The 22450-nt window shown below is 41.8% G+C and overlaps 1 protein-coding gene across 1 annotated transcript in view; it reads right to left on the bottom strand.

The window, feature by feature from the left end:
• Positions 1-17513: 17513 nt before the first annotated feature.
• Positions 17514-22450, bottom strand: part of Man2a1 (mannosidase alpha class 2A member 1) — a 175639-nt gene continuing 170702 nt past the window's right edge. Inside the window, exons 21-22 of the mRNA XM_052750223.1 lie at positions 21736-21846; positions 17514-20214 (exon numbers count right to left, since the gene is read on the bottom strand). Coding sequence (XP_052606183.1) covers positions 20062-20214; positions 21736-21846 — 264 coding nt within the window. The 3' untranslated portion in view covers positions 17514-20061. The remainder of the gene's footprint in view (positions 20215-21735; positions 21847-22450) is intronic.

Here is a 22450-nt window from a genome sequence, read left to right on the forward strand (position 1 = left end):
CCCCAGAGGTACTGACAGGAAGGTGCTGAGCTATAACTTTCCAGGAGGTTGGAGTTTTGACTGAACATCCAGGTGATAGAACTGAGAGCACTCTAGGTTTTATTTTCCAAGGAAAGTCAGGCACACCCACCACCAATTTCATCTGAGCAGATCATTTCCCTAGGAGTGGATTTGCCTGCAGTAGTTGTAAGAAAACAAAATTGAGCGGTTCTGTGGTTGTGCCCTAACAGTCTTGTTTGTTGAGTGCCGCCCAGGTAAACAAGCAGGCAGGTTCGAACAGGCTGTAGACTGCCTCTAGAAATGAGAACACACGCGGCTGAAGAGCTGCAAGATGGGCAAAACCTGAAAGTCCGCTGGAGACACCAGGGTGAGAATCCACGATGTGTTTAGGTAAGAAGAAGAGCCCGACTAGAGGGGAACCCTGTCAGCACCTTCTCCTGGCTGTAACTTTCAGAAGAAACTATCCCTTGACTCAGCGTCTAATTTCTCTGCATTGCAAAAACAAAATAAGAGCAGTTTATTTGCACAGAATAAGCACTCCTCAGTGAACTCATCAGATTTTTTTTTAAAAAAAGGAAGTTGACATTTATGGGTGAGTGAGTGGTTCTGATTCTGGGAGCACACCTGCCTCACCTACCATGGAGGATGTTCGTGTCCCCGTGGGAAAGAGCCTTGTGTGTGAGTTAGGGTAACAAGTGTGCTCTTCCAGAGACTCATCACTAGTACATGCCGACTACCCAAATTCCCATGTTCCTGATCTGGAAAAGTGAGTCAATGCTAAAGGAGTTTATCAAGCTAGCTCCTCCAGTGGAACATTGAGATTCATGGTGGTGGGGTACCAGAGGAAAATGAGCATCATTTGATTACATGACAGGGTCACTCCAGGGTCTCTTACGTCACCATCCCACTCTCTAGCTACTCTATTTCTGCACATTGCACACAGAAATTGCTTGCTTCTAGTAAAGAATTACCAAGAACCATTACCATATTCAACACGGCTCTCCCATTAAGTAGAGCAATGATCAAGACCAAGAAATTTGCTTTCCCAGACCTAAGTTTTATCGTTTACTACAAGAAGGTTTGGGTTAGATCAGTAGAATAAAATAAAACAAATGAGCTTTTTTTTTTTTTTTTTTTTTTTTTTTTTTGCTTGTTTGTTTTTGAAAACATACCCCAAGGCCCTCACTAGACATTGGTGATTTGGTAGATAACACGTAGATCAGTTGACATTTAAGATGATAGTGAAAAAGGTGATTTACAACACATTAAAATATCCGACCTCCAAACCCTCTAGCAGTGCGGACTCTGCCGTCTGTTTTAGCCTGCCCTGGCTGCTTGTTGAGTGTTTTCAGAACAAATGATGTCATATGAAGTCTAGTGTGCTTCAAGGAAACACTGCAAATCCATAACCCGTGGGTAACAAGGGTTCCTGTCATCATCCCACACCTCGGCACTCTGCTGAACTTATCCCACTGCCATGAGTTAGCTACATGACTGAACAAAATGTCCCCCTCAGTCATGAGATGATACAATCCCGATTCTCATCCTCACATGTCATTAAGTCTAGGCGTTGCTACATCTTTTCTGTCATTTGGTAAAAACAAATATTTATTCTCTCGGGAGGCATTGGCGTTCTCTGTGTGGCTAAGAATGCTGGTCTAGGGGTTTCCAAAGCTACCACTCTGAGCAGAGACAGAGCTTTATTCTCCATTTTCTAGCTAAAGGCAAACTTGGTTTTGGATAGCTCAAAGTTCAGTTTCTTCCTGTGTGTTGTTCTGCCCCTTCCTTGCATCTCACCCTTCCTATATTATCAAAAAAATACATGTTTATGTCGTGCTTTACTGTGACAGATAATGAAATGTCTTTAGGGTTATGCATTGTCCTCCAGGTCCTTGCCAGTTTTTAATGCTTTCTGGTGTGTTTGATTCAGTGCCCAGGAAACAGTGACAGTGTCCACTGAAGTGTGGTTGGTCTGTTTCAGTTCTCCATGCTGGGCATCCTGTGCTGCAGTCCAGCTCTGGGTGTAAGAACGTGCTCATGTGCTTTTCTTTTCTGCTATAGTTCTTTTCTGCTCCACCGGCTCCTTCATCTTTCATTTCCCTCCGAGATACAGCATCATACAGGACAAGAAGAGACTGAGCGAGAGCTAGCGCTCAGATGAGCCCTCTAGAGAATCCACACATTTCTAAAGCCCAGCCTGGCACCATGTTAGACACACAGTCAAGCCAAATATGGTCTGAACATGAGCCAGAATGAAACTGCTGTCGTGGAGTGGGTTCGACCACATCTCCCCATCTACCTTTCAATCCCAGGAAGGCCTCTGAGCTGGGTCATGTGTGTCTGATGACTTTAGTTCCTCTCCGCCCTCCTCTCTGCCAGCTACTCAGAGAAATACAAAGGGCTTTTCCTGTTTCTTTCAGGTGGCTGGATTCCCTGCAGCACCTATCACACCCCACCCCCAGCATGCGGGCTTATAAAAAGATGTACTCATCTAGATTCCCTGGGCTCACATTTGATTTGTAAAAGAGATTTTGGCAGAAGGAAGCAACACCTTCTCCTTTCTCAGCAAAGCCTGAAAGCAACACCACGGACCCACTGTGAAGTGTTTTAAAATACAATTTTCCACTGACAGACAAAAAAAAAAAAAAAAAATGACTTCCTTCTCCAACTTCCCCCCAAATGAAGAAGACCATTCATTTCATAAGTGCAGAGGCACACAGCAAATGATTTCTGGGAATGAAGATGTCCACTCAATGTTTGCAAACATAGTCTTCCTGTCAAATAGTATTCTGGAGAGGTATGCCTTTGGGAGACTGGCCACTAAGAGAGCGATTCATTGGAGACTAATGTATAGTGCCATAAATGGTAAGCTGCTTATGACCAACTATGACTGAGCTGTCCTTGGGGACCTCCTGCACCCACCACAGCCCCAGCAACCTACCTGAGTGCAGCATACAAAAGGGAAGTACAATAGACCTCCGTACAGTGACGACAGATGACCTGTCTTCGGACCAGATGACATCATCGATGTCATTTCTTCATATCCTGATATCAGTCTAGCATTCCAATTGTGTTCCTCGCCCCTCACCTGTGTTAGCCTACTTTTCCCAACGCTCCAGGAACCCATGGACTTGCAGATCCACCGGAAGCATTCTGAGAGTGGGAGCTGCTCCTACAGTTCCTCAGTGGGCATACCTAGGCACTGGGGCTTCCAAGAGGACAGTGAGAGGAGGGAAGACATATCACAGGAGGGGATGGGTAAGAGAGGGTAATGCGATACGTGTGACATCAAAACAGAAGAGAGAACTAATGGGAGAGGAAGAGCCCACAAAGGGGAGAGGGAAGATAAGGAAGATCAGTGGGGAACAAAGTATCCCAACAGATACAAAGTTCATTAAAAAGGAGCAGTAAAAAAAATGAATATTCCCAAAAAAGGAGTAGTGAGAAAATTCATGAGCATTATTAAAAATCCCGTTCTCTTCCATGTGTTTTCATCAGACAAAAACTTGTGTTGTTATGGGAAGGAAATGTCATATTTAGTTAGGCACTTTAAAAAAAAAAGTGGGTTATAGTGATACCTTCCCTTGAGGGAAAAACAGATCATGCGTAATTACTGTTTGCTATACTTTGTCTATTCTTTAGAAGCAACAACAACAACTTGTGAGTGGGAGCCACAAGACCGAGTCTGGCTCTGGGGTAAAGGAGAAAATGGAGCATAAGCACTAAGCCAGAAGGAGGGAAATGGTGTTTGTTACCATAGTGATGGACATCCATCCAGGCTGGATGGTGCTGTTGTTGACTTTTGCTAGAGAGTGGGAGGAAAACACTTTCTTTATGGACTGTGTAGCTGAGGACAGGAAGATCATAGAGAACCAAATTCACTCCCAGTTTAACAGTCTGGACCACGTCTCCATGAAGACACCTGGCTATGCAGTCTATGGGTGGCAGTCTACAGATGGCAGTCTACTGGTGACAATCTATGGGTGGCTATAGGTGGAGTTTTCCTATCCTAACTACTTGTTCCCAAATACCTGGCAGTTGCTTCCCAAATTACCACACAGAGGCTTATATTATTATAAATGCTCAGCTGTTAGCTCAGGCTTGTTATTAACTAGTTCTTATAACTTAATTCATTTCTATTTATTTATTGTCACATGGCTCATGGCTTTACCTGTCCTCTAGTATGTCTTGCTTCCTGCCTGGCTGGCTGGCACCTCTCCTGACTCCACCCTCCTTCTTCCCATCCTTCTCAGTTTGGCTTTCCCACCTAACTTCCTGCCCAGCTACCGGCCTGTCAGCTTTTTTATTAACCAATGAGAGTAATACATATTCATAGCGTAGAAAAGGATTGTTCCACAGCAGGTGGCAGTCTACAGGTGGCAATCTATGGGAGTGATATATGGTGGCTATCTACAGGCCACATCAGAAGATCTAAAGTATATGGACTCAGAAAGCAAAAGATTGAACTCCCATTTGAAGCACGAAGTACAATTCCAAGAGTGAAAACAATTTGTCTGGCATCTAATGACCTAGCTTGTGAAAGGACAGAGACAAGGATTATATCCAAGTCTTGTTTTAATTCGGCCTAATGCATTTTTAGTGGAGACCTATTTCCACCAGGTCACATGTCATGGCAGGAAAATTCTAACCTCACCAACAGCACACTTCAGAAATCCATGAAGGCCTAGACTCTCATTACTAGTTCCCATGTCTTGTGAGTTTCCTAGAGAAAGGGCTGCTGTTCCGTTTCTGACTTAGTTTTCTGATCACTGCTTAATTAAACGGTTAGGAAATGATCATAAATGACAGGCTTCAATGTTTGTCCATTAATGTGACACTATCACAATTCACTGCCTGTAATTAGTAAATGGAAGCGTGCATCAATATGCATCTGTATACACAGTGTTCACATAAATGAATTATGCTCTACACATTGAGCTATAATTCTCATTTATCAAAATCCCTTAACAAATATTTACATGTCTTTATATATAATCTACTTTATCAATTGCTGTGTAATGTTCTACAGTATGGATAGATGATAATTTTAGACAAATATAACTAATGAATATTCTAATTGTTTGTAATTTTAATCTATTCCACAGAGGAAGGAAGGGTTGCAAACTCCCTATGAAGGATCAGATAATAAATATTTTTGGCTTATGCAAACATAAAGCCTCCATTTGCAGTTATCCAATTCCATTGTTGTGAAGACAAAACAGCCAGAGATGGTAAATTTAAAAATGAATATGGCTATTTTCCAATAATACTTGATTTTCAAAACTAGACTTTGCTGTGGTCTGTAGCTTGTGAATCTCTGATACAAGGTTTGGATAGATGTTACTGTGTTTACATGGTCTTGCTTCTTCTATTTATTTTTTAAATGCATATACACATGCATACACATATACAGTATCAGATAAGGTCATCATAACAAAATGCCGTAGTCTGGCAGCTTCAAACAACAAAGATGTGTTTTTCACAGTTCTGGAGAGCGGGCTGCAAGATGAAAATGTGTGCTGGTTAGTTATTGGTGAGGGCTCTCCTTACAGAAGCCAGTAGCTTCACGGTTCCTCAATTTTATAGGGTTATTAGAGGTGTGGGAAGAAAAGAAAGAGCTCTTTTGGTGCTTCTTTTTTAAAAAATTTGTATACTTAACTCAATATGTTATTTGTCTTTGTAAAATGTACAGCATTTAATCTAAACATTACAACCTTTTTTCAACCTCTCTTGGGTACTACGTCTTCAAAATTCAGCGTATACTTTACCCTTTAGTGCACACCTTCCTCTCCTCTCTCTTTTTATTTGATTACTATTATAATCAAATAGATATGCTACACACATGTGAATGTATAAATACAACCTGTTGAGTCATTTAGTGTTGCTCATATGCCTATGGTTTTAGGGCTAACCACTGAGTATTGTATGACCCCGATATCTGCTGTGAGATTGTGTCTTCTGTATGGAGACACTGTATCCATTAAATGTCAACAATGTGGTAGCCTAATCAAGACCTGAGCAATGGCACCACCAGTTAGTGGACATGCCAACAAAGATGTGGCAAATATCCCAAGGCCCCACCCCTACAGGAGGAGTTGCAGGCAATTAATGCCTGCTGGTACCTCAATTTTTAAGGGCATTAAAAAACATCACAAGGGCCCCTCTTTCATGACTGTGTCTCTCCAAATGTCACAGTGTAAGTTAGTACCCTACATATGAATCTTGGAGGAACAAAACAGTCTATAACATTGAATAGAAAAATGGATTTTGAAATTATAAATATTAATGTATACCATCAAATTTTCTACAGTTTATAGTTCTTTCAAAGTCTGTGAGAGCATGTAATTTCCTACATGTTGTCACTAGAACCTTATTAGGGATTATGTTATTATTTGATAATCTAGTGGGTAAGCATATTTTGGTTTGATTTGCATACATTTGATGATTCATGAAGATAATTTCACGTTTATTGGTAAACTATATTTTTTTCATTGAGGAATCTCCAATGTATATCTTTGGTCAATTTGCCTATGTTAACATTTTTCTCATTGATTTTTAATAAATTCTTTATACATGAGAGACGTCAAGTCTTATTTACTTGTCCACATTATATGTTCCCATGACAACTAGATGTGACTTTTATAATACCCATCATATAGCACTTCTTCCCTTATTCACTAGACCAAGTTGAGGTCAAGACTACTTATCTCCATTTTGTCCCTAGCAGTGACTACAGTTTCTGTCTCATAGCTGTTGTACCACAAGTGATTGTTAAATAAACTACTACTAACATATGTTGCAAATACTTTTTTTCATTTTCTTTTAACTGTATAGCATCTTTAACAACATCATTTTTTAAAAAAATTTTTTTTGTTTGGTTTTTTGAGACAGAGTTTCTCTGTTTAACAGCTCTGGCTGTCCTTCCTGGAACTTGATTTAGAGACCAGGCTGGCCTCGAACTCACAGACCTCCATTTGTCTCTGCCTCCCGAATGCTGGGATTAAAGGTGTGCACAACCACCAGCAGTATCATTTTTAATTTTTCTCATCAAATTAGCTGATTTTTCTATGTAGTGCTCAAGTTTATCCCAAGATTAGAAAGGCCTTTACTCTCAGACCAAGTTTCTCCTTTTCACCTCATTGTACATACAGCCTCAGTTTTTGCAATTGGATCTTTAGTGTACAAATAAATTTTCATCTATCTGAGACACATTATTTAATTTTATTTTTCCTCCTAATTAATGCTCTACTATTATTAAATGATCAACTCTATATCATCATCATATCCTATATCCAACTACCTGTGATACTATACATTTTGGTATGTGATATATATCTGTCTATTGTTTTATCTTCTGAATCTATTGTTTTGGCCAGGAATTGCAGCTCTATAGTTGCTGGTCTGCTTCTCTGATAGTGGCCCAGGCGGGACTTTTACATCTCACCTTCTGCCACTGCCACCAAATGCAGTTTTTAACTAAATCTCTATCATTCTATTTATCGTTAAGACTTAGGAGTCAGAGGCTGGGGTGAAAACCTGCTAGCTCAGAGAGGTTGAGGAGCAACTAGCTGCCCTTCTCTCTTCCCTGATGTCTCCGAAAAAAACTTCCCTCTACTCTGCCAAACCAAAATGGACCACAACACTCAAAGTCTCTCCCTATTACTTCTCTCTATCCAGCTTTATGATTACTTTCTAGTACTACTTAAGAGTTGCTGGCTCCACCTCCTGGCCCAAAGTTGATTTTATTTAATTAACACAAATGCAAACTCAGGGTTGACAGTGTTATATAGCCCACAACATCTGTCTGTTTTCCTTCTTTTCCGATTTTTACTCTTTACTATATTCATGTAAGAGCACTTTCCTGGTAAGGGCAGTTTCGGTTTGTCAACTCACTGTTGAGTCTGTCAGTCATTCCCCACAGTGTAAGCCAATCAGCAGTTCACTGGGTTGGGAAAGCTTATTTTTCAGCCTGGCTTTCTTTATCGGCTCCCTGGCTTTGTGCCACAAAACTTTCAAGGACCCATCCTCACATGGTCTGACCTGCTTCAGAGTTACTGTGAGACTGGACCCGGGGGAGGGGTGGGGGTGGGAGTGGGGGTGATGCGGAACTTCATCTGCATGTATAAAGTGCTCTGAAAATGAAAGGTTCCCGGGACTTGGAAACTACTCATATATATTATATTTATTATATTATATTATATTAAAGAGAAGTATCCAGTGATTCCATCTCTAGGAGACTTTAGTCAAGATACTTAAATGTGAAAGGAGTGGCATTCTGTACAAATTTAGGCGAAATCATTGAAAATGTCTCCTGTTTTCCTTCCAGGTATCTTCTAAGCTTCCACACATTACACACCCCCACCAAAGCGGATTGAGTTCTGAGCACCGCTGTGATCTTGGCACACCTGTATCTATGGGAATCCCTATGATCCCTCACTTAACTCTTCATTCTCCGGCAGGGCCACAGGGTGCACAGAGTCTGCCCTAAGAGGCACTCAGAAAGAATGATGAAAATGCTGTTAACACACCATAGACTTATTCTATCACGTTCTGGTTCCGACAGTGTCAGCAAGGACCACTCTTCCTCTGGGGAATTTAGGGACACTGTTCCCTGGCCTCTACTTGGCATTCCCTCACTTGCGGCCACATCCCAACGGTGGCTGCCTCCGTGGTTTGGTCCTGCCACAGTCACATTGCCACCTGGTCTCTGTGTCTTCTAGTCCATCTCATCAGTACATTTGGCTGTGATCTTAGGGACTGTTCAGGAACTCTGAGATGGTGTCTTCTCTATGACTTTAACTTAGTAACACCTGCCAAGGCCCTACCTCCAAATAAGGTCCTATTCATAGCCTGCAGGGGTTGGACCTGAATGCATCATTTTGGAAGCTACTATTCAAACCACTACCAGCATCTCCTATGAGGAAATGAATGTAAAGCAGGCTCAGTATATGTAGTGCTGAGTCAACATGATAGCCACCTGGCCACAGCTGGTGTTAGCTAAATGAGCTTGAACTTCTGATATTTCTCTGTTCCTAAAATACACATATAACTAACTAGACTTGGACTTTACTTTGGCTGAGATTGGATTTTAAAAATATACACGGGGCCGGGCGGTGGTGGCGCACGCCTTTAATCCCAGCACTCGAGAGGCAGAGCCAGGTGGATCTCTGTGAGTTCGAGGCCAGCCTGGGCTACCAAGCGAGTCCCAGGAAAGGCGCAAAGCTACACAGAGAAACTCTGTCTCGAAAAACGAAAAAAAAAAAAATATATACACGGAATACACCTTCTTCCTCTTCACATTCTAAATAGAAAAGAGTCAAGACAGAAGCAGTCGACTAACACATGCCTCTGTCATCAGGACCCATCCCGAGAGGAGACAAGGTTTCCATCAGCACCCACTGCCATAGAAGGTGTGATTCAGGCCCATCCCACAAGGAAGACTTTGCTCTTCCTAACCAGTCCTTTCCCTTAGTTTTTCAGGGCAAGGCTAATATAAGACTAATTTTTTGTTTGTTTGGTTGTTTTTTGAGACAGGGTTTCTCTGTGTAGCTTTGCACCTTTCCTGGAACTCACTCTGTAGCCCAGGTGGGCCTTGAACTCACAGAGATCCACCTGCCTCTGCCTCCCAAGTGCTGGGATTAAAGGCATGCGCCACCACTGCCTGGCACAAGACTAATTTTTAACTACAGGTAGCCCAAGGCGAAAGATTTCTTCCTTTCTTCTTAAGATTCACCTATTTCTTTCTTTAATCTTTTTTTCAATCATATGTATGTTTGTGGCGGGGGTGGGGGGGGTGGGGGGGGTGGTTGTGCACGTGAATGAGGTCCTGAGGAGACCAGAAGAGGGAGTTGGGATTCTTTGAGCTGTAGTCAGAGGCTGTTGTGGGTATCCTACAGGGGGTGGTAGAACACAGGTCTTCTACAAGTGTATCAAATGCATTAGTGCTCCTAACTGCTGAGTCATCTCTCCAGCTCAATGACCAAGTTCCTTGAGATCTGGTGAATGCCCATCTCAGTCAGTGTACTAAAGGGGATTCTTGTTTCAGTCTCTCTGGTCTGGACACATGACATTCATGAGCTTCAGTAGAGACTCACAGTTGGGAACAGCTGTTTTCATACAGTCCTTTCAGAATTTTTCATACCACCCTTCAAATTCTATCTTCAACTTCTCCAGAGAAAAAGGCTTCACGAACATAGTTTTTCAGATTTAGGTTGTTCAGGGGAAGAAATCACTGGCATTTACAAATATAAAGAAAACAAAAATAAGTTTTTGTGTTAAGATCATTCTATTCCCAACCCTAAACACCCAAAGGTGTCCAACCAAAACAGGGAGACTTCAAAAGGTTATTTGGAAATAGCTATAAGTGTTGCCATGGGGAACCAGTTAAAATACATTTTATTTCATCTGTTGAAAGAACTCTTCCCAAACCAGGAAAAGTGTTCAGAAAACCTGATTTGGAAACTCTACAGTGTGGCTTTAATTAGACCAGGGGAAAAAACAATTTCTTAGGAGATGGACTGACTTATTCAAGGTCCCACAGCAACATTTGGTATAATTAAGACCAGGATCCAGATTGGCAGACACCAATCCAGAGTCCCTTCTGTTGTTCTACCACACACTTCCTATTCTCTTCTCTAATTAACATCTCCTTGAAGTGACAACCCTGGCAATTCCCTCTGAAGTGGAAGCTCCTGTAAATAACCCTATTCGGCAATCCTCTAAGAGGTTGATGCCCTCCCCCCGCCCCACCACCTTCTCTTCTGGAAAGAACCACTAGTGAATGTTTTCAGCTTTGCAAGCTCATCTCTACCATTTAGCTACAAAGAAGCCATACAAAATATGTATAGAAACACTACCACTGATTCCGTGTGTTTATAAAAACAATCATTGGGCTAGCTCTGGCTAGGGTTTTCAGACCCCTGCATAGGCAATGGCTGGAATCCAGTTCCACCTGTCTTCACCTCTCTGTCCTATAAAACGAGTGTGACAAAGATGTGTACATTATAGTGTGGCTATGAAGGTGAAGAGACAGAATATAGGTCTACAATGCCCGCTATGACATGATGAATGTTAGCTACCATGTAACAGTACTATGATTTTACTTCTGATGTCTTCTGAAAGATGAAGAGAACCAAAAAGATTAACAATAGAGATATCTTCTTTCCCCTGTCGTTCCCCCACCCCCACCCCTTGCTCCCTCCTTAACCTAGTTTCTTCCTGTTGCTGTGACCAACATCATAACCAAAAAGGAACTGAGAGAGAAAAGGGTTTATTTCACCTTACTGCTGTGATTCTCAACCTTCCTAACACTGTGACCCTTTAATATAGTTCCTTATGTTGTGGGGACCCCAAAACATCAAATTATTTTCATTGCTACTTCATATGGGACCCCTGTGAGAGGGTGGTTCAAACCCCAGGTTGAGAACCACTACCTTGTTACCTCTTATCAGGAACTGAAGCTGAGCCCACGAAGGAAGGCTGCTTACTGGCTTGCTTCCCGTGGCTTGCTCAGCTTGCTTCCTTCTACAACCCAGGACCATCCTTCCTGGGGGTGGAGGTGGATGGATGGTGGTGGGCCTTCAGTCATTAGTCAAGAAAACAAACTGTACCATGCCCACAGCCCCCCAATCTAATGGTGGCAAGTCATCAAGTGATGACTCAGTTTGTGTTGTTGACAAAAACTAACCAGCACACTGCCTTCTAAACTTCAATGTCCCAGAACGCAGAGGTAGCCTCACCCTCTCCATTTCCCATGTTTTTGTATGGTTGAGATAAGCAAATTGCCTTTTATTTGGAACTCTGGAAAGTTCACAACTCCAGACAACCTCCTGGTTCCTTGATACCAGGTGCCCAAATAGATAGTTCTTCTTTAAATATTAATCAGGTTCATTTTTATCGATTATTTCTAGAGATTTTAATGAAGCCAGGTGCAGTACTTCAAAGACCAACCATTTTTGCAATTACCATTCTGTTCCTTGCATTGCCTTTTAATTTGAGTCATGTGCATCAAAGACGTTCCCTTTCCCTTTATGTGTTAAAGTATCAAGAATAGATATGTGTATCTCTGCTAGAACTCTCTAGAAAGTGCTCTCATTTCCCATCAGTAAATAGGGTAGAGTTTGGGAGATGGTGGCCTAATCTCTTTACCTAATGTACATTTTTCACTGAGTGAAACAACCTCATCCTTATAACACCAGTTTAATGGCATGGTCCCAAAAGATTGTATTATGACAAGGGTCTAATGAACGTTAAAATATATAGATCATCTACAAAGCTAAAACTATTTTCATATGTATCTTACTAATTTTTAATGTCTTGTCCATGCAACAAATATTCCTAATTTTATGGTGACAAATTAAACATAGCCCTAAAATAGATTTACTGAAGATAAATGAATGGAGCTACTTGAATAACCTTATAATAAATACTGTCCTGTCCAAACTTAGATTATATTTTACCTTTCCAGTCTTAGGGTTTCATTGTAGTATTTTATTACAGAGTTCTGGAATCAACAGACTCATGAATAAGGCATTTAAATTTCATAATTTCCTTAATGAAGCATGGCATGGCTATAATAAAAAAAAATCACAAATTCTGAGACATACATGCATGTCCTTTCCTTCACAATAGATTAAACAATGTGACCAGATGAAGGTTCTTCTGGAAACTACACACATCCATATTTCCTTTCATATTTGCAGTGTTTTTAAACCTGTGTTAACATACATACTACCATTTCCTTATGTAGAGTAGAATGTCTAGATCCAGAGTACAGGGATTCTTTAGTCATGGACATTTCCTGTCTAACTTCTTTTAATTGTTCTTTCCCAAATTCCCACCAAATTCTCTCAACCTTCTGTTCTCTCCCATCCTAACTGGGGATGAACCTACCCTTTAGGTTCAACTGAGGTCCCCTCACCTATGAAATCCCAGAGTATCTGTCATTTATGCTAATATACCCTCTTGTTCTCCCATCTCAGGGCACCTTAATTCTACCAGACTTCTTTAGAGAGGAGCGCTGCAGAGCTCAGTGTAGGTCCCTTACCCAATGAAAAACTGAGTTAATGTTTATTAATTGGCAGTGTGATTTAAAAAAAAACTGGAAGTGGTTGCCTTCAGGTGTTATGGAATATTATTTTAACTAGGCAAACATGTTACATTGTAGCTAGAGTTTTCCTGCCTGGCCCACAGTCAGGACAAATCTCTCTCACCTGCCAGTCCCACAGCTGTCAGACCCAACCAAGTAAACACAGAGACTTATATTGGTTACAAACTGTATGGCCGTGGCAGGCTTCTTGCTAACTGTTCTTACAGCTTAAATTAATCCATTTCTATTAATCTATACCTTGCCACGTGGCTTGTGGCTTACCGGTACTTTACATCTTCCTTGTCCTGATGGCGGCTGGCAGTGTCTCCCCCACCCAGCTTCCTGTTCTCTCAATTCTTCTCTCTGTTAGTCCCGCCTATACTTCCTGCCTGGCCACTGACCAATCAGTGATTTATTTATTGACCAATCAGCAACACATTTGACATACAGACCATCCCACAGCACTTCCCCTTTTCTTTTCTTAAAAAGGAAGGTTTTAACCTTTACACATCTCCAAAGTCAGCTTGGTATATTTGGGAATTTGGGCGTAGCTTCTCTTACTACTTCCTGCTGGAGGGGGGCGCTGTATCTTATGGGGACACAAAGAATATTTTAGGGTTATGGAGTAGTCCATGAGGGTGTATCGTCTGAGCCAGTTGCCTTGAAACGGTTCTGGATGTTGGATCATCTGGGCCATGGTGTCATCGGAGACCTTTCAGGTGGTCTTGGCTGGTCAAACCTGATGTGTCTTAATCTGGAACAAATCCATAGCCTCTGGCTTTCTGTGGAAACAAAAGCAGAGCCTCCTTTCCAAAGCAACATATCCTTACATCCAAATTTTGAACTCAAGGTACCTTTAAAATATACATTTTGGCATAACTCAACAGCTTTTGTAATCAAATGTTTTTCTTTAGTTACGAATATCAAAGAGAACATAATCCAGATTCTCTGTGTGGTAGCCATCTTTACATGGCTTATTTTTTTATATTAGCTTGAGCCTATTGCTTTGAACTGTAGCATTCTAAGCCTGAAACAGCACTGGCGCTATGGCTGCTGGCTCCGCCCACTTCAGCTTCCCAACATGGCGGTGATACATTTTCTGCCAGCTCTGGGAGCCATCAACTCTCAGAAATAGTGGGTCTATGCTTCTATCAAAGCAGCGTGTAGCCCAGAAACCTCTTTTTTTTGTTTTGCTTTGTTTTGTTTTGTTTTGTACTAGCAAAGGTTAAATCCACCACACAGCTTAATGTGCCACTTGCAGAGGCTTCATTCCCGCCATACTGCAGGTCGAGCGCACACGCTAGGAACCCACCAGTAGCTCAAACCGGCAGGCTGCCGCTAACTTGAAAGAGACAACTAGGAACTGTTTTTAGCTCCATTTTAGAATCTTTTTTCTCAGGTTTTAGGTGGAAACTCTTGCCACCACGTTGGACGCCATTTGTAGCTAGAGTTTTCCTGCCTGGCCCACAGTCAGGACAAATCTCTCTCACCCGCTAGTCCCACAGCCACTCAGACCCGACCAAGTAAACACAGAGACTTATATTGGTTACAAACTGTATGGCCGTGGCAGGCTTCTTGCTAACTGTTCTTACAGCTTAAATTAATCCATTTCTATTAATCTATACCTTGCCACGTGGCTTGTGGCTTACCGGTACTTTACATCTTCCTTGTCCTGATGGCGGCTGGCAGTGTCTCCCCCACCCAGCTTCCTGTTCTCTCAATTCTCCTCTCTGTTAGTCCCGCCTATACTTCCTGCCTGGCCACTGACCAATCAGTGATTTATTTATTGACCAATCAGCAACACATTTGACATACAGACCATCCCACAGCATTACATTTGTTCATGCTGCAGAATATTACTTTAACTGTGTAAAGGTGTGTTACTTCTGTTTATGCTGCATTTGTTTAATTATGTAAAGGTGTGTTGCATTTGTTTCACCTTGCCGGCCTAAGGCACCTGATTGGTCTAATAAAGAGCTGAACGGCCAATAGCTAGGCAGAGAGAAGATAGGTGGGGCGAGTGAACAGAGAGAATAGATAGGAGGAGAAATCGAGGTTTGAGAGAGGACTGAGAGAAGGAGAAGAGAGAATGAGGGAGATGTCAGGGGCCAGTCAGGCAGCCACCAGCCAGCAGACACGAGAAGCAGTGTAAGACATACAGAAGGAAAGAAAAGTATTTTTTAGAAGCTCACTTTGGCATCTGTGCGGTGGGGGGGCAAGGGGGGGAGGGGGGAGGGAGACGATGACGACAAAGCAAAACCTAAAATCAGCAGGCCTGCAAGCAGGCAGTTGTGAGGAGCCAGAGGTAACACTCTGGCACGTGGCACTGGGCATGTCTTCTGGCCTCTGTAGGACATAGAACTATTTCTAAATAGTCAAGGTCTATTTAGGAAACATGCAGAGACTCCCAGGCTCCTAGACTGCTGGCTTGGCCAGTGCTCACTGAGGGCGCAGATTCTCAAGGAAGATGGGTAAAATTCAGATTCCAAGTCCCTTGGTCTGGGGTAGGTAGGGGCTGAGGGTTTGTGGTCCCAGCAAGTTTCCAGGACAGCCAGTGCTTTGGGTCTGACCACCACAGCGGGAGGGGGATTGGAGCAAAATGTGGCCTCAAATTCGGTCTAATGCTTGTCTGTTCTATTTACTTATACTTAGGACATGCTCCAGAAGAGGAGCCATATGCTGCCGTTCAAGTTGAATTAAACAACTCAGCAAACGAGCTCCACCCATTGTTTCTAACAACCCAGGGCCACAATGGCCAGTGGCTTCCACACTGGACAACACATACATAGAGGAGTTTTCCTTTGTGGAGGTTTGCTTAGCAGCTCTCTGTAGAGAGTGGAAATGTGTCCCAGTTGGCAGGTTGTGCCATGTGTTTCCATGTTTCCCCATTCTGGTCTTTAACAAGTCAGGCCTAAAGTCTTTTCCGCGAAGATCAGATTAACCTTATACAAATTACCTCACGATTTCTTCTATGAAACCTTTCCTGAAAGCCAAATCAGGTATACTCGCTGCTTTCTCTAAATTTCCCATCTGCATTCGATTTTCCTCAGCAATGTGTTCCTACTGTACTTTGCCTGACATCCGAAACACCAACTCCTATCCAAAACACCCTTACCACCCTGAAGCCATTTCCATAGCTACAGATTCCCATTTTCCACGGGCCCACCCACTCTCCCATGTTCGCAAACTTTTTAAGTCTATGTCCTTAATGCAATCATTGGCATATGAAGAAGAGAGTCAGTGGCACTAACATGACACTAACTCCAAGACATGTGACACGTGCTACCCACAATGACATAAAGGTGCTCTTTCTACCAGGGGCTCTGCAACGTCTACACACGGGTCTGGGTCGTCTGGTGCTCATCTTGCCAATTGGAAAGCCCGAGAACAAGGACAGCAGTAGCAAAGGCAAGGCAAGAGATAAAGGCCAAACCTGGAAAACCTCACACTTGGTTTCCGCTGGATTGCGAGCGTGTGCGCTCTCCTGAACATCACTGACGGAAGGCAGTTTCCCATTTTAGATGGAGGCAGTTTGTACTGAAGGATTCTTGTCCATTTTGGCCTCAAGGCATTTGTGTTCAGCTTGTGACAGGAACAGCCACACTTGCTAATTCCTTCTCTACTGTAGGTTTTGATGGAACCACTCAAAACCAGACTCACCTCAGCTGCTTTCAAATCAACATTTGTAGGACATGTTATGAACACATACTCACCTAAACCAAAAATTCTTTACCAGGTTTAATAACATTTCTGTAACATGCTGATAATCAAATTTATGGAGCCAAGGACTTACTTTGTATTACTTCCCAGGTAGATATACTTTTACATATTTGTGTATACATATTATAATTTGCTGAATTTCTTTACTGCGTGTCACCCGAAATAAGTCTAAGCTTCCCGGTTAGCATGCACCTGTGGACCTTCAGGACTCTTTGTCCTCACCAACTGGAGATTATTGGAGGAAGTCCTCAGGCCCCGCAGCTGTGTGTTAGCCTGGACAGAGCAGTGGCAGTATCGGGCATTCCGTCTTCCCACCAGCTTTACTTTCTGGATCAATTTACAGGAACCTTCTTAGCTTCATATGCTGATTTCCCTCCATTTCCTGTTCTGTCCTGCTCTTTCCATACATAGAATCTGACCAGAGTCTTCCTATCATGTAGCTGGCTAGAGATGGATCCATGGATTCAACAGCTGGACAGGGCTCCAGACTCCAATCCAAAGGTACTCCAAACAGGACGTGAAACTTACTAATATTCATCTGCTACCCGTTCCGAATCCTTTACTAACTAGAGCTGGACTGAAGAACGATGGTTTCTTCATGAAGGAACAAAGAACAGCCCCCGCCCCCCACTGCTCCACCCTGTGTTATAAATGGGTCAATATGTCTATTTACAAATAGGATTAAGAACCACTCTAGAAGACAGTGCACAGGATAAGATTATATTTTATTAGAGATCTTATATTACATATTCCCAAAAAGTTATAAAAATCTTCCAAGAGAAAAATATCAAAACCTGTTGATTTCAATGAGCAAAATAATCAAAATGAAAGTAAACATTTTCTTCTAGACAAAGGACTGTGAAAACATTTCAGCACAGGTACAAAGACACAGGGAGCTAATTACGATGTTTTATAACATCTTACAGCATTTTATTTAAAATCAATATTTTTAGAAAAGAAGAACACTGATATTTGAACAATGCACCTATTAAACAAAATTAAAATTTCAAGAAGTGAGGAGAGAACAGTAAAGCAATGCCTTGGTCCACTGAACATCTGTGACAATCCGTGTAATAAAATCCAACCAAACAGACCACTGAGGTCACGACAGAAGTGTGGCTGGATGTTCATGTGTGCCAGAGAAACTGAATTATTTAGTTAATTCTTGACCATGACCCAAAGCAAAAAAACCCTCTCTTCATTTCCCTGATGCTGTAGTCTGAAAATAACGTTAAAAAGCAGAAACTTGCTGGTTCCGTAGAATTTCTGCTTCACCTGTGAGTAAAGAGCTGGTGGCAGCAGCACACACTGAGCCAGGGCCCCGACTGGCACAGGGCAGACCCATTTTTATTGCGTCAGTTTTCATTTCATCCGGTCAGAATTTCTGCAGGGCTTAAGTACCGTCACTTAACCACCGAACACAGTGAACACCCACAGGAAGCTACACCCTTAAGATACAACCAGAATACCGATCCTGTTCCTGGAATTTGCTCCCGGCTATCCTAGCCAATGTCTGCAGAGGTCTACAGATGGAAGGTGTTCCGTTGTATTTCAGATGCTTATTCCCCAACAAGTGAGGAAGGGAATGGACATCACATGCTTATTGCATGAAATCATACCCTTGCAGTACTGTTGTCGACTCTGGAATTGTTTCCTTGATGATTTATAGGCAAAGGAGTTTATGAGCAGAACCGAACAGTGAGTGCAGGAGCTGCGTCTAGAGTGAAAATCCAGAGGACTATCAGAATAAATGCTTTTCTCTGTAAGGGTATTGGAATGACAAGAGGTAAATGGAAGTTTGAAGTCAGAGAATTCTAAACCAGGTTAAGACACTGAGGAGAATTTTTCAAAAGTGTACATAGCCAGAGAATTCTTTTCTAGGCTGACATTAAATACTATTATTATATTAAAGAAACAATGATTTCAAATGAACTTAAAAGTCCTGTGATGGCACATGGGCTAGAATAACACACTGAGGTCACCACACACCAAAGTTTGGAACCTAGTCTTTAGTTAAACACATCAAGATGAGCGACACGCAGTGGATTTTAAGACAGTCTCTTTTAAAGCCTTCTCTCTTTAATATGGTTGACTACTGTGAAATGCAAACAGGATTTGGATCTCATGTGTTACAAAATCCTTGCTTCAAGTCGCTGTTTCCTTGGCAGCAGCATATTTTAATTAACAATATTTTTCTTCCTTGTTTTGTTTTCTGACATCTCAGTACATTCAAATAGTCAAAATGTTTAGAGTAACACCACCACAAATTTAATGAAACAGATGAGAATGTGGCCAGCATTATCAAGCAAAAGTTACATAATTTACGTGTTATAGAAAGCACCCAACCCCTGCCCCAGCCTCCCCACACCCCTCCCCTTCCCACACAGTAATATGGACACCAAAAGGTTTAACAAGACTTATAAAAAAATAAGGCACATTTATTTTTGATATGGTAATTTAAAAATAGAAAACCCCGCCTTGGAACACCTGTATTCAAATGAGCTATGTAAAAAGACACCTCGTGGTACCGAAAATGGAATTGCTTCTTCTGTTTCAGTGACAATGGACTACATTGCACCCATCCCACATTGTCAAGTAATGAAAATATGCCTCTTTTTCTACTGGCGAATGACTAAAAAAACAAGTTCTTTTTTTAAATGTATGGGTAGGAAATGGTAATTGAGAGGTTCATTGGGAAGGAGTATGAAAATCAATGACATTTATCATAAGGGTTGAGGGATTGCACTTTGCCACATATTTTAAACACACACAAAAATTTAAATTTGTAGCAATGATCAATGATTACAACTATTTTGGTCATTAAAAACTATTACCTACCAACTTTTGTCTTTTTCTTTCCATTTAGGTCAAATGGGTATTTTTTATAAAACCAATAATCAGAAACATGAATATTTTTAAGAATCGCTTTACAACCCTCAATTCAAACATAATTAGTGAGCATTTAACCTGAGATACAGTCTGTTGAGGGGCTGTTTTTCAATATTCCTTTTTTTGTTTTGTTACTTCAGTTCACACTGACAGTAGTAGTTTGTGGGACAAACTTAGAAAAAGAAACCTTTTGAAAACATGGCTTTTTCTTCTTCTTACTAGACTAGTTTTAAAAAAAAAAAAATCACAGAATTCATGTTCTCCCAGTAGCCAGAAGCTAAAGTAATGTGCTTAGTTATTGCACGTAAAAACCATGAAGGTAACAAAGCCAGAGTTTCTCCACTCCAATCCGAAGAAAGTCGGTTTCACCTCAAGCGGATCCGGAATGTGCTGATTTCCATGGGACTCAAGTTGATCTCACTCACGTTCTGGGCATCTGGAGGCCAGTGCATCAAGGACAGTGAGGAAGGAATGAGGCTTTCCACAGCAAACTTGTTGAAAAGTTTGGGGACTGACATCTAAAAAAGCAAGTGACAAGATTTGCATATTCAGACCAACCCTGAGATTTGCATATTCAGATCAACCCTGAGATTTGCATATTCAGATCAACACTGAGTGAAGACTTGTAGCACATCTATAAAATTAATTTAAGAAAAGCACAGGAAGGAATACATTTATGTGGTAAAGTTTCCTTTTAAGAAAATGAAGGAAGAAGGACATTCCTGAACACATAAACTCCCTGGAGAGACACACGGCTGTGAGCCGTTCCTTTGCATTTCTGTTAGTATTCTATGTGGACATTTTCGATATGAGAGGACACCTAAGAGCCAACAAGTCCCTACAGTCCCTGAGGGCTTTAAAATCATCAAATACTTTTGGTCAATATTTATCCCTAATAATGGTGATTCTAAACCAGTCTCCATACCCCTTTTCCAAAAGAATTGAAAAATAAGACACAGGTTCATTATAACAATGGCTCAATATATTACTGACCTCAGTCTACAGGGACATCAGGAAAATATATTCTTCACCTTGCCAGGTTATCGTAAAGTGTCTCTTGGGATAATATGACTCTATTATCTCTCTTAAGACTAAATATCTCAACACTAGAAGGTTCATTACGTATATTCAGATCATCACTAATAGGGTGGAAATACACTGGAAAACACACACACACACACACACACACACACACACACACACACACACACACACGGAGAGTGGGACAACAACAGTCATCCAAGCAAACCCTCTTCTCAGACCTTAGGATGTGTTCTAACTTGTAGCATTGGATCAAGACTGCTTGAGTCTGTTCTGTGGTGTGCCTACGGAGTTCCGGCAGAGAGCTGACTATGCCAAGCTGCTGCCTATGGGCAAGGACCAGGCAGCTGCTTTGTGAGTCACGGCTCACTTAGAGGCAGGAGGCTGGATGTTCATCCTTCCAAGGAGAGGCTGATGAACTGCCAGGCGCCCAACTTAAGGAGAAAAAAATCAAGAACAGGCAAGCAGCCAGCAGGGTGCAGACTAATGAGCCATCTGATCTCCACAGTGATGACTCAGACACAAATCTGGATCAATCAGGAGACCCAGACAAACATTTATTTCTCCAAATGAATCAACCGACTTGAGCTCTGCACCGCTGCCTCTGGGCTGTGTTCAATTATTCATTGACCATGATCTTGATGTTAATGCCATAACTTCATTGCTATGCCAATCATCAGTTATTCTGAAATTTGTCCCAGCCTTTGTGAAAAGTGAGTTCTACCTACCATGGCTAAACTACATGGTACGGGAGCACGGGTGGCCTGGATGAGGGGGAAATGAGGAGCAGGAGATGTAAGGTGCTGTAGTCTCAAAACGGAAGACCAAAACTTTAGATGGAGCAAGTGTTTTCTGAAGATGAAGAAACCGCAGCTGGCTTGCAGGCAGGTGGGAACAAAGGAGTTCTGGGCAACGAAGGGCTAGATCGTCCTAGCTGCAGCAAGTGAGCATTTCAAAGCACTGCGGTCTTGACTAACCAAAACACACTCTTAACTTACCTTTCCCTGAGTAGTAGAACAGGAAAGCCCCGTGCCTCTACTGGAGAACTGGCAATCAAACCCTTTCCTGTGGAGGATCAAGGCTGCCTCATCAGAATAGCCTTTGCCCATCTGAAAATGAGAACACCAGTATACCACACAAGTGAGTCTTTACAGCACTGTCTGATGTCTGTACATTTACTCGGCAATGAGAGACGATAAACTCATCTCTTCAAAGGTCCACACTCGTTGGGGCCATTCATTTCCATCCCCATTCAAGTTTACCTCCAAGGTTCTGGCTAAAGTAACTTCATGCCTTCGCTTCCCCATGACCCCTGAAGGGATAGATTTCTTTTTGCCCACATGTCAATACTGATTTATTAAAGTTTCTTCAAATAAAATAATCTAGCTTTTTACACATCTATGGAATAAAACATACATAAACTTAGTCCCAGTTTGGTCAAGTGATGATGTAACATCAGCCTTAACATGGGAAAACTCTTCTCTACTAAGTACTAGTTCTGTGAGGTGCACTAACATTTTTAATCTTTAATGTGTTGCTTCATTATTTTTATAGAAGAGGCATTTAAACTGAATTAGTTATGCTATGCCAGCCCACATATATTAATTTGATACATCATTTTAAGTTCAAATTACAGGAATCCTCCTGGGGCAAAGAGAAAAACACCAAACATAACCAGTCAGTGATGAGGAGAAACATACATTTTATTTGTTG

This window comes from Peromyscus californicus, unplaced genomic scaffold (genome assembly GCF_007827085.1).
Source record: "Peromyscus californicus insignis strain IS unplaced genomic scaffold, ASM782708v3 Scaffold_21__1_contigs__length_65335640, whole genome shotgun sequence".
NCBI lineage: Eukaryota > Metazoa > Chordata > Mammalia > Rodentia > Cricetidae > Peromyscus > Peromyscus californicus.